This window comes from Colobus angolensis, unplaced genomic scaffold (genome assembly GCF_000951035.1).
Source record: "Colobus angolensis palliatus isolate OR3802 unplaced genomic scaffold, Cang.pa_1.0 Scaffold378, whole genome shotgun sequence".
NCBI lineage: Eukaryota > Metazoa > Chordata > Mammalia > Primates > Cercopithecidae > Colobus > Colobus angolensis.
Genome location: NW_012117132.1, coordinates 1,364,663 through 1,377,086, shown reverse-complemented (window position 1 = coordinate 1,377,086; position 12,424 = coordinate 1,364,663). Strand labels below are relative to the sequence as shown.

At 39.9% G+C, this 12,424-nt stretch overlaps 1 protein-coding gene across 1 annotated transcript in view; it reads right to left on the bottom strand.

Annotated features, from left to right (window-relative positions):
* The window catches only part of GARS (glycyl-tRNA synthetase), a 43,280-nt gene extending 31,460 nt beyond the window's left edge, over nt 1-11,820 (bottom strand). Inside the window, exons 1-6 of the mRNA XM_011953946.1 lie at nt 11,244-11,820; nt 7,518-7,619; nt 6,360-6,462; nt 5,232-5,373; nt 3,610-3,698; nt 3,159-3,235 (exon numbers count right to left, since the gene is read on the bottom strand). Coding sequence (XP_011809336.1) covers nt 3,159-3,235; nt 3,610-3,698; nt 5,232-5,373; nt 6,360-6,462; nt 7,518-7,619; nt 11,244-11,462 — 732 coding nt within the window. The 5' untranslated portion in view covers nt 11,463-11,820. The remainder of the gene's footprint in view (nt 1-3,158; nt 3,236-3,609; nt 3,699-5,231; nt 5,374-6,359; nt 6,463-7,517; nt 7,620-11,243) is intronic.
* Nucleotides 11,821-12,424: the final 604 nt, after the last annotated feature.

Below are 12,424 nucleotides of genomic sequence, written 5' to 3'. Positions count from 1 at the left end.
AAAAAAAAAAAAAAATCCCCATTTTACAGAGGAGGACACCAAGGCTCAGAGAAGTGAAGTGGCTTGCCCAGAATCACATAGCCAGTAGGTGGAGGTTGCAGTAAGCTGAGATCACACCATTGCACTCCAGCCTGGGGGGACAGTGGGCTACACCTCAAAAAAAAAAAAAAAAAAAAACAGAATGACAAAAATCACCATTTTGAAACCCCCTCATCAGTTAATGCATCTAAACAATGGACATCAATGGCCATAGCCCACAGAAGAGCTGACCAGGTACTATGTACCTCCGGACAGGAGGCCATAACACCACTTAACCAAATGTCTTGCCAAAAATACCTGGTCAAGCCTCTAAATCTAATACAGAAAAAGATGAACATGTGTAACGTCACTACAGTAACATAATTAGCCAAATCCAGACCAAATTCCAGTAGAAAACAATAAGGAACAAATGACTCAGCTTCTTGAAAAAAATTTTAATGAAAATGCTGGGAAAAAAGGGAATGAAGGAAGGCCATATAGACTGGAAGAGATTTAAGAAACATATCAACCAATCACAAAGTACAGACTTTATCTGGATCCCAATTCAAATTTTAAAAACCGGAAATATTTACGACAGCCTAGAAAACATGAACACTGAGTAAATATTTGATATTAAATTATTAACATTTCCCAAAGAGGATTGAAAAGGATTTTTTAAATCATTTAAAAAGCCTTTATTTTTAAAGGATTTTTCTCTTTTAGAGATAGATAATGAAAAATTTACAGGTATAATAAAATAATGTTTGAGATCTGCTTCAAAAAAATTCAGGTTGGGCACCATGGCTCACATCTGTAATCCTAGCACTTTGGGAGGTCCAGATAGGAGGATCGCTTGAGCTCAGGAGGTCGTGGCTGCAGTGAGCCACGTTCATGCCCCTGCACTCCAGCCTGTGCTACAGAGTGGGACTCTGTCCCCACCCTACTACACACAAAATTTAGGGGAAAGAAGTCAGTAAAGTGAGAGGGGAATAGATACAAAAAAATTTAACAGTGAAGCATGGGGATAGGTACATAATTGTTTATTATGTTTTTATTTAACATATAAAATTTCGTATGTTTTGAATTTTTCATAAACAAGTTAAAAATGATTTTTAAAACTGGAACATCCAGAGATGTGCCAGCAAAAACAGAGATGAGAAACAAAAGAATTCATTCTGAGTTGTTAAATCCAGATAATAGGAGTAGAGGTCTTCCTACCACAGAAGGTGAATCAGGACCTTTAAAGAAACAATCGTGCTTCATAAAGCTGAAAAGGAGTCAGACACTAAGGTGCAGAAAACGCTATTCTGTGCTTAAGCAACAGATGGGCTTCCAGCCAGTGAATCCACCAGGACCGTTTCTGAGTGCTACACCATTTCCCATGGGTCCCTAACTTTTCATTGAAGATTATATTGACAGCTGTACATGTATCTGATATGGCAAATCAAAAAACAAATTGCTCTCCTAGAACACGGATCTAAAATAAAAGAGAAGGCCAATGCTCAAACAATAAATTGACTTGTCAAATCAACTAGTTACTTCCCAACTCTGACAACGTACTTGGAAATGAATGATACTGTTAAGGTCGAAAACATATATATACAAAACCTCAGTAAATCTAAAATTCTGAATGGAAAATTTTAGGGATACTTAGAGGCACTTTCCATTTTTTCTAATAAAGGGTACGCCTTTGGAAAAGAAAATGAGATGAACGCTTCAACAGCATCAAAATATAAGAAATAATTTCCTAAACCATGAGTAACTGTACTAAAACAATGAGCTTCAAGCAAGGGATAAAATTATACTCCACAAGGATCAAAATAAATCAGCAGATGATTCAACAGCCAAATTAAGAGAGTTTTCAACGTAAATGAAGGAGAAATTATTTTAGCTATGTTGGAAAGTTAACTATCACAGAGAAAAATAAGCATGCTAAAAAAAAATTAGGACAACAGTGGAAAAGTATCCAAAAATTCCCATGAGAAAAAAACAACAAATTAGGGAGTTCTATATTCAAACACACAGAGAGACACAGATCGGTGTAAAGAAAATAGGTTTAATCACTATACTGGTTTTTTGTTTGTTTTTCACCCAAGGAAGTAAATAAAATTTAAGAAGTGGGCCTCAGTAGACCTCATGAGCAAACATGGTGTTGGAGAAATGTACTTTGCCTAAATGGAACAGCCGATAGATGAGGTGAGACACCAGCAACATATATACCTGAGCATATGCATCTTCCCAGGGAGATGTGCAGTTTTGATCATATTCTTAGGGTGGTCTGTGACTCAAAAAAAGGATAAGAACTACTTCTAATATAGAAAGTATTCCTGCAATTGGCAAAAGGTCAGAATAAATTATCTCTGTGGTCTCTTTTTTGTCTTATCTAAAATTTGTCAGCTTAAATATACAAATTATAAAACTTTAGAAGACGGGGCGGATCACGAGGTCAGGAGATCGAGACCATCCTGGCTAACACAGTGAAACCCCGTCTCTACTAAAAAATACAAAAAACGAGCCGGGCGAGGTGGCGGGCGCCTGTAGTCCCAGCTACTCGGGAGGCTGAGGCAGGAGAATGGCGTAAACCCGGGAGGCGGAGCTTGCAGTGAGCTGAGATCCGGCCACTGCACTCCAGCCTGGGTGACAGGGCGAGACTCCGTCTCAAAAAAAAATAACTACAGGCAAACTGAGAAAAGCAAGGACAGAAAGGTAGGGACCTGCTGATGAGGTTCTAAGAATAATAGCACAAAATCAGGGTCTAAGCAGAGGCAGATCAAATAGCTAGTGAGAAAGTGCTCCTCAAGTTATCTGCCCTGAAATCTCCACACCAGTGCTGAACACTACCCATCATCAGTCACTCCTGTGGTTTTAGCTATTAAATCCAGAAAAGCAGTTTCCAAGGACAGACAAATTTAATGCCTATTTACACTGACTTGTTAGTTTTGGCTGAAATAAAGGGTTAGCCACAAAAGAGAGAAGAAAATAAAACTGCAAAAAAAGAGATGGTATAAAGGACAGTATTAACCTCTGCTTCTTTACAATGTGGCCAGGGTCAGCATAATGGGAAATGCAACAATCATTAAACACTGGAAGAAGGACAGCGACCACCTAGGTTACTCTGATAACATCTCTAGAGTACTCACCTGGGCCAAAACACTTTCCATCTCTGATTTCTTTTCGACAGAACACTTCTTATCAGACATCAATTTCTGTAAATGAGCTGTAAGAACAGTGTTGACATATGATAATCAATGGGAAAAAGGACAATGCACTTTTCAGTTTCAATGCTGGACAATTAAAAAGTAAATCCATGGATAAAGTTCTTAATTTACATGAATCCCATGGTTGATTTTACAGCAGTAGTCATGGTATTGTCTTGATTCATTTGCTAATTAGAAAAATTATCTGTATATAACTAATTAATCTACATATAACTTTTTTAAAAAATAAGGGACTTGATTTATATACTTAACATCTGTGCACTTTACTCTTTGAATGTTATGCCTCAATAAAACATTTAATGGAGAACATCTGAGAGAAAGTTCAAACCTTTTATTTGGATCAATCCTACCTGAAGGAGATGAAGAACCTCACCTTTTAATAGATGGTCAGCACGAAAACATTCTCCATTTTTTACATCTTTCACCATGAAGTCAGCAAATTTGTCTACATGGCCAGAGGTCCTAAATTAACAAACACCAACTCAATTTGTCATTCTCATACAAATTACACATAGATATTACCTTATAAGATAATTCCCCATCAGTGTTTATACCTGTGTATCTCAAAGATGGAAGCTCCCACATCTACAGTAATGATGTATCCATGACAGACAGTATGCCAGACAAAATTCTTCCTCAAATCTATTTTTCACCCTCTCCCACATTCTTCCTTCCCATAAGAAAAAACACATTAAGCACACAATAAAAAGACAATTCTTTTCTACAAGTTGTCATAAAGTCTGTACTATTCTTCAGGATCAATTAATCCATGCCTATGCCATTATTATTAGTGATCTAAACAAAGGTCAAAATCATTGGGAATTTGACTAGTTAAGAATTCATGGCAGCTTGGTATAGACATTGAACCTTAAGAAAGTAGTTTCTGCCACTGAAACCTGTACTGACATTGGTATTATCTCTACAAACTTCCTACTGGTGGAACAAGTAGCTAAAAGGATAGGTAGTCTTGATCTTATAGAGCCACCATCCAGAATTCCTCATCTTAACTGGCTGAAATTATTAAGAGAACCTAACGGATGCCAATGGTAAAAATTAGCTCTCCACCAGGCAACCTTAAATGAATAATGATGAGTTACAAAATGGCAAGAATTCCTCTTTCAGTTTCATATTCTGAAATTCTGCCCTACCTTGGGAGGCTGAGGCGGGCGGATCACTAGGTCAGGAGATCAAGACCACCCTGGCTAACACAGTAAAACCCCGTCTCTACTAAAAATACAAAAAAAATTGGCCAGACATGGTGGTGGATGCCTGTAGTCCCAGGCACTTGGGAGGCTGAGGCAGGAGAATGGCGTGAACCCGGCAGGTGGAGCTTGCAGTCAGCTGAGATCAAGCCACTGCACTCCAGCCTGGGCGACAGAGCGAGACTCCGTCTCAAAAATAAAAATTCTGCCCTACTTTCAATAATGTTGGTAGGAATAATCTACGTTTCTACATTGAAACTTCAATACAAATAGTATTTAATTGAAAATCTCTACAAATATACCTTTGCTCAGAACTTCTAAAAACTTGTATTAAGGAAATAATCAAGGATACACCCAAAAATCCATCTATCAAGATATTCAGTGCAGTCAAAAATGAGAAACACCTTAATGCTTTCAATATGGCACAAACTAACATATTATGGCACTTCCATAAAACAATACTATGCTGTCATTAAAAATGCTTTAGATGAATAGTTAATGACACGAGTATATATTAATCTATATTACATGAAAATAAGCAGTGTACTGCTAACACTGAAATACATAGGGACATACAGAAAAAACAGATTGGAAGGACAAACACAATCATCTTAACGTTGCTATCTGTGAGCAGAAGGTATATGTTTCTTTGTTTTTCCATATTTTCCAGATTTTCTACATGAACATGAGTAGTTCTTTATAATCAGGAAGTTATTTAGATAAGTATATTAAATAATTTAATAAGTTGTTTTATTTAAAGTAGGATTCCCCCCACTCCAAAGTAGGATCTCACTTTAAAACTGGCTCAGGGGTGAGCATGGTGCAATCGATCTCCAGGATCTGTTCCTCTTGGATAAAGTGCTGTCTCCAGGTCTGAATAATATTGTTCTTCAAAGCACAGCCAACTGGCCCAAAGTCATACAGACCACTAACACCTATAGAATATGAGAGGAAAACATGTACTTTACCTTGTTACTCTGAACAAATGAAGGCAAGGAGACATGAGAAACTGGTACCTACAAGACTTCACATACTCCCTAAAAGTGTATTCAAGTCAACAATGCAAATCCCTCAATAATGAAGAGCCTTACTTTCAGCTAGCTGATGGAAGTAAAATAAAAAAGCTCTTACACCATTTACTAATTTCCTATTTATTCCCTAATTTCAAGCAGGACTAGCCCAAAATCTACAACAAAAGTTCCCCCTTGTACAAGAAACAGAATGAAAAAAGATTATAGTTTTCTGCCATAAAAATTAGAAAATAATTTCTCACAACATCTGATAACAATGATCTATAATTTTAGCATCCAATTCTCTACTTTATTCCTGGGTATTTGAGGCACTATTTAACCTCAAAAGGGTAAACATTTACAGATCTGCTTAGCCAAACTCAAGTCAACTTTCAGTGGCAAAGTACTATATGTCTAACGTTGTCGTAATAATCTACTGACTATGAAAAATACAGTTTTACATTTCATCAGTGAATTGTATTTGCCTATATACCTTCATATGGCATTCAGAGTGATTTATCTACATCCCTGGGAAGAATGCTTTCTCCTGGCAGATGACCATAAAGAATAAACTAAGGACTGTTTTATCACCACCCCTGTGTGAAGGGACACAGTATAGTTAGCCAGTACTACAATGGCCCAAAAGAGTACATGAGTACACAGACACATCAAATGCATACATGGGCCTCCAACAATTCCCTACATCCTAATAGAAAATAGTGCTCTTCAAGAATAAATACAGTGGAGAAAAATAACAAGTATTACACCAAATGGTGACTCCAAGCAAACAAAAGCAAAATATCTATCCTCTGCTTTGTAGCCTGATACAAGCGGATACCAACAGGCAAGCCATGTTCTCGATATTAGAGCCACTAACAACACAACAGTTCTTTTTGTTGTTAATCCCTTACCTCCATAAATAGCAAAAGCTTGATCATAGAAAAACCTCCTCTTCAGGGTATCTTCCATTTTTGCTCGGTCTACAATATCATCTTTGGGCTGTAACGCCAGCTCCTGTTAGAGATTAAATAAAAAGTGAGTGATTGGAGGGGTGGGTGGGAATCTGAACTTATACATAAGTATACATAAGTATCTGAATTTAGTTTATTCCTCATCAGAATTAAATATAAAATTTATCAAACAGACAAGATTTTGATAGGTTAAAAACAATAGAAGCCACAGGTCTTTTTTTCCCTTTGAGTAATATAAAAGATACCTTTACTTCATCATTTAGGAAAATATATGATCATTTCCAAGATTACAAGACTAAGCTTGGCCAGGTGCGGTGGCTCATGCCTGTAATTCCAGTACTTTGGGAGGCCAAAGTGGTGGATCACCTGATGTCAGGAGTTCAAGTCTAGCCTGGCCAACATGGCAAAACACCGTCTCTACTAAAATACAAAAATTAGCCGGGCGTGGTGGCAGGCACCTGTAATCCCAGCTATTTGGGAGGCTGAGGCAGGAGAACCACTTGAACCTGGGAGGCAGAGGTTGCAGTGAGCTGAGATCGCATCATTGCACTCCAGCCTGGGCAACAGAGCGAGACTCCATCTCAAAAAAAAAAAAAAAGACTAAATTTACTTCAGTGTAGATACTGATAAGCAATATAAGCAATATTTGAATTGTTAATGGATTGCTATAGCAAAATGATTAATTTAAAACCCCAAACAACTTAAGTTTGGTGATGGGAGATCTATGGGAGATCTATTGTTTGAAAGGTCTGGGAGCAGGTATCAAATAAACAGACCTTTTCCTTAAAACAAACAAACAAAAATCATTATTTCCAGACATAAGAGAAGTCGTAAAGAAGAGCACAATCCTTTCCATGGAAATTCATGTAGCGTACTGAGTCCAGAATTTGCAGGGTCAGGAAGGCGTTATTAAAAAGTTGACATTTTGAAAGGATGAGGAGCCTACCAGGTAGAGGGAAAGGAGAAGGCATTATGGATAAACAGATAAACCAAATGATACTTGTTCAGAAACTTTTCTAGGTCTCTCCCATCCAAAGAAATTAAAGATGAACAATCCCATACCTACTTACGTTCCTATTTTAGCATCCCAGGACTCACCTTTGCTTCCAGAACCCTCTTGCGGGCTTTGAGCTCAGCCACTGCTTTGTCTACATCTACTTGGGGTGCTTTATCTTCTTTCAGTTTTCGCACAAGATCTCCCTAGCCAACAAAAAGAATTATGTTCAGGATTGGTTTCAGAAGTCAAGAAATGTTAGAAATGTGTTTTTAAGCATGCCTTTTAAAGTCTATGTAAGAATGATACAATTCAGGTCAAGTGTGGTGGCTCACGCCTGTAATACCAGCACTTTGGAAGGCCCTCTTCACCACATGAGGTCAGGAGTTTCAGATCATTCTGGCCAACATGGTGATACCCCATCACTACTAAACATACACAAATCAGCCAGCCGTGGTGGTGGGCACCTGTAATCCCAGCCACTTGGGAGGCTGAGGCAGGAGAATCACTTGAACCCGGAAGGCAGAGGCTGCAGTGAGCTAAGATCACGTCACTGCACTCCAGCCTGGGCGACAAAGTGAGACTCCGTCTCAAAATGAAAAAAAAAAAAAAAAAGAATGATGCAATTTGAATGTTTATTATGCGAGTGGTCATTATGAATGAAGGTCTCTGCCCTCTTCATTTATAATCTAGAAGAACATACAGGTAAATTAACAAATAACTGCTCACACGGTGAATTTTTTCCTTTGGGTATAGAGGGGAGAAAAAGGAGGGGAGAAAAGCATTGATTAAAAAGCAAGAAAGAGCAAGATTTGTACTGAGAACACAGAAGAACCAATAAATCGACCACCCTCTTAAATCTCTCTCCTCTCGCTTACAAAAAACAAAAAAATATTATTCAGTTTTCCTCCTACTTCTCTGATCATTCTTCTCAGTCACTACTGGCTCATCTTCCTTTGCCTTTCTCTTTATAGTTGGAATTTTTTCCTTGCTAATATTTCTGAATTATTTTATTAACTTCCAACAACCTATACTAATTCCGTATTTATAGTAATATGGTGAACTAGGTCATCTGAGAAAACAAACAAAATATTACCTATATAGGATGAAAAAGTTTCAGCTGAGTAATTAAAGTTGTTAAATTGATAGAGCCCTTGGGCACCCAACAGAGGTTTTAATTTCAGTGATCCATTTCCATACAATATGTGGTTCATTTTCACACTGCAAGATTGTTTTTGGTAGTCTCTTGTTCTTTGCTCATGTCTTTGAGTCCTCCTTCTATTTTAAAAAATTATCTTAAGCATTTTAAAAGTATGTGATTATTCTAATACTTTTGGAGAATCTAATTCTATTATCATTTCCCCTGAGTCTCAATCAAGGTGGCTTGTTTCCTTGTGGGTTTTTAAATTTTGAGTTTAGCACTTATTATTTTGGTAAATGTAATCTGTGAATTATCCTAGAAGACCAATGTGGAAAGTCTGCTTCTTTTGCAATATGACGTTCTGGGTAAAGTATATGAAGAAAGACATACGTAGGTGGAAAAGGAAAAATAATTTTAAAAGCTGTTTCGCATAATTGTGGATATTCTTTGATACTACCTCAAAACTCTGACAAGTGTTACTTTCTTCAAGGTTATTTCTAACTCAGAAACTATAGCAACGAATTTTTTGTACTGTTAGAATAAATCTATTAATGTATCTTAAGCTTTGAATGGCTCTTTCACCAATACCTGATTTCATATCATGCACTGGTCACCTGGAAAAACATTGGTTCACTGAGTTATGCAGATTATCCAACTACTATCAAAAAAAAAAAAAAAATCCACGTTTGTTAATATCACCACTCATCTCATCACAAATATCTTTAAGGACTGTGAAGCTGCCAAGCTCACAGCAAAAGATACACGTTTTCTCAAATTCTAAAATTTCTCCAAAGGTTATTATTGGCCACAAATAGTAACCACTGTTTTCTTAAAGTGACAAGCTCACTCATTCATTTTCCAAATTAACAAATTTCTATGAAACATGTGCTACTAACAAGACCAGTTGTTAAGTAAAAATCCCACTCCAGAAAGGTTTTCAATTGCACTTCACAATGGAATTATCCAAAATGGATAGGGGTGACAGTGTGTCTCATTTTCCCATAAACAAAAAGTGGGTAAAATTAGATCCTCTTTAAATTATCTTTCAGCTGACATCGGACTCAATAATTCACACAATTAACTAACTGATATATGTGTGTTCCTGGAAAATTAGAAAAAATAACCAAACTAACTTAAATCAACTAACTCACATATTCGGAAAATATCTTAAAGTACAAAACAATTAATAATCAAGACAATATAAACAGTACACAAGGCAGTAACAGCATCGGAAAGCTGCCGCGATCAAAGTTTACTTTAGTTAACTACCGATGGATGATTTTCACTGCAGTTCCAGGCTAACGTGGCAGAGGGAGGGGTTTGGGTGTGGTTTTTTTTTTCCCCAAATTAGTTGTATGCTCCCTTCTAAAGGGAAGGATATTTTAAAAAATGGCAAGTTAAGAAAAGACAAAAGAACCACACCTAATTTTATTTGTGGAGTGGAAGGTGGGTGGAGGGGGACAGAGAAAATACAATCTGTGTTCCGACACCAATCAGGAAGAAAAAAGTTAAGCCCGTGGTGATATTTCAAAATGAAAGGCTATTTATTAAAATCGGTCAGGCTCAAACCAGCGAAGAGGACAGATGGCAAAGTGGCTGAATTTGCGGCAGCTATGCCCCAATGAATTATTTCCGAGAGAGGGTTCCACCCTCTGTAGCTAAGGCAAATTATTGCATCAGGCGCCCATGCAGGAGAAACCCGTTTGGTGTTTACTACTAGGTCATCGATCTCGGGGTCCTACTGCAAGCTTCTGGCTCTCCCTAATTGGATATGGGAATCATCTGAAATAATCTTTTCCTCGCCATCTCTAAATTCTAATCTCTATGGCAGTGCCCTAGGTAAAGGAGGTCTATATTAAATCACCAAGCCCTCCAGCCCATGAAACCTTCCCTCACCTTCGGGAAAATCAAATTTCAAAATATTCCATACTAAGGATGGCTGACATCACCAAGTAACTCCGCAACATTTAGTTTCCCAGGTTTACGATCTGAGAGCTCACTGGTTCCAAATGGCCTGTTCAGAAGCCAGAAAAGATGACACGAGCAAAGGATGATGAGTTTACAGCATTAATAGAAAAGTTCGACACCTCCCCACATTAACGTTTCAACTCTGTTTTCTCAATCATTCGGCTAAACTAAGCACTGAATGAAGGAAGATGTTAAGGAGGAAACACTATTCAAAGCGTCCTGAAGATTAAAGGGCCTGGCCGTAAGACGAAAGAACCGGCAGTTTTTCGGCTCATCATTGACCACGGAAAGTATTAGGAAGCTTTCCACCCAAGGTGCACAAAGAGTACAGCAGAGCCTGGAAAACTGAAGGTTATTCAGTTAGGAGGCGAGGAGAACCAACGGGTCACAGATCCCAGCCCCATTGGAAATAGAGGAGACGCGGGCTGTGACAGAATGGGGAAGGGAGAACAGAGCCAGAGGAGAGAGACACAGGAGGTCGGAGGGGTTCCAGGGAGTCATCCAAACAGAGAGGAGAACGGAGGTCCGCGGGAGATGAGGTGGCTGACGCACGGGGGACTTGGGACCAAAGTGGGGGAGGCGAAGAAGACGCCAGAGGATGAATGGAAAGAAAGGGGTAACCGAAGAGGAGGACAGTTCCTCGGGGAGGAGGGAAGGATAGCCAGAAGAGGGCCCTGGAAGAAGAGCCGAAGGCTTAGCAGAGGGCGCAAAACACCGGTACCTGCTGGCGCACTGCTAGCCTGAGAGGTGCCAGCACCTCCTCAGCCCCCGCGCCATCCATGCTGCTCCGGGAGGCGGCGGGGAAGGAGATCCGGGCGCAGGAGGGCGCGCTGAGGGGCCGGCGGAGGGGCAGCGAGGGCCGGGCTAAGAGCCGGGGCGGCAGCAGCAGCAGTAGAGCGGCGCGAGCACTTCTAAGCAGCGTTGGACGCGGAGAGGGCATGAGCCGGCGGCCCTGGGCAGTCTAGAGAGGGTGGCGACGGAAGCGGCGCGCGCGGCCCGGCCCGGAGCATGATGAAATCGCCGCGTAAACGCCGCGGCGCGCGTGCTGCCGCACATTCCCCACCCCACGACGCGGCGCCGAGTAGCCGCGGCAGATTCGACACAAAACCCGGAAGGACACATCCTAGGGTTTTCTCCGGCTCGGGCGAGGGGTAGGGCTGCGAGGGAACAGATTTGCACAGAAGTGCGTCAAGCCACCCCAGCAGGGTGGGGTGGATGTTCAAGGGCACAGCTCTGAGCGAGACCTGCAGGCCGAGGCACACGAGAACCTTCAAAGCATAGATTCTTACACGAGTGACACCCCGGCGGACCTCCTTGAACGCACACTTCTGTTTCTGTTCTTTCGCGCCCTGCGCCTTAGAAGGGTCGCAAAACATCAAATCAGATAGGGACCTTAGACTTATGTTGCTCAAGTGCAGATGTTCCCCAGATGAGGAAATAGGCCCAGAGAGGTTAATGATTTTCCCAGTGTCATGCATTCCTGGTCCGCTGATGTCAAGACAAAAGCTGGCGAAAGGCGGAGGAGTGAGGGGAAAGGGTCACCCCAGGCTTTCTGGAGAAGGTAAATTCCAATCTGCCCTTGCGGGGTGAGCAGGATTTGAACCAGCAGAGATGAGGAAAGGCAAGAGGTGCCTGATAAGTCCTTCTGCTTGGCATAGCGTCAGTCTGTCTGCCTCCTGTGGTTAGGCCCCAGCAGACCAACCACCCAGAGATGGTGGATTGCTTAAGAACCTTCTGCAATATTGAACAGTTATATTTTTAAACACTTTCATTTCAAGATTTGATATTAATTATAATTTATTTGACTTATTTTACTAGGTAATTTTGAATTTATTTTAATATTTTTAAATGTGAAAATCATCTTAAGTATTACTTTTATTTTTATTTAGATTTTTATTAAAA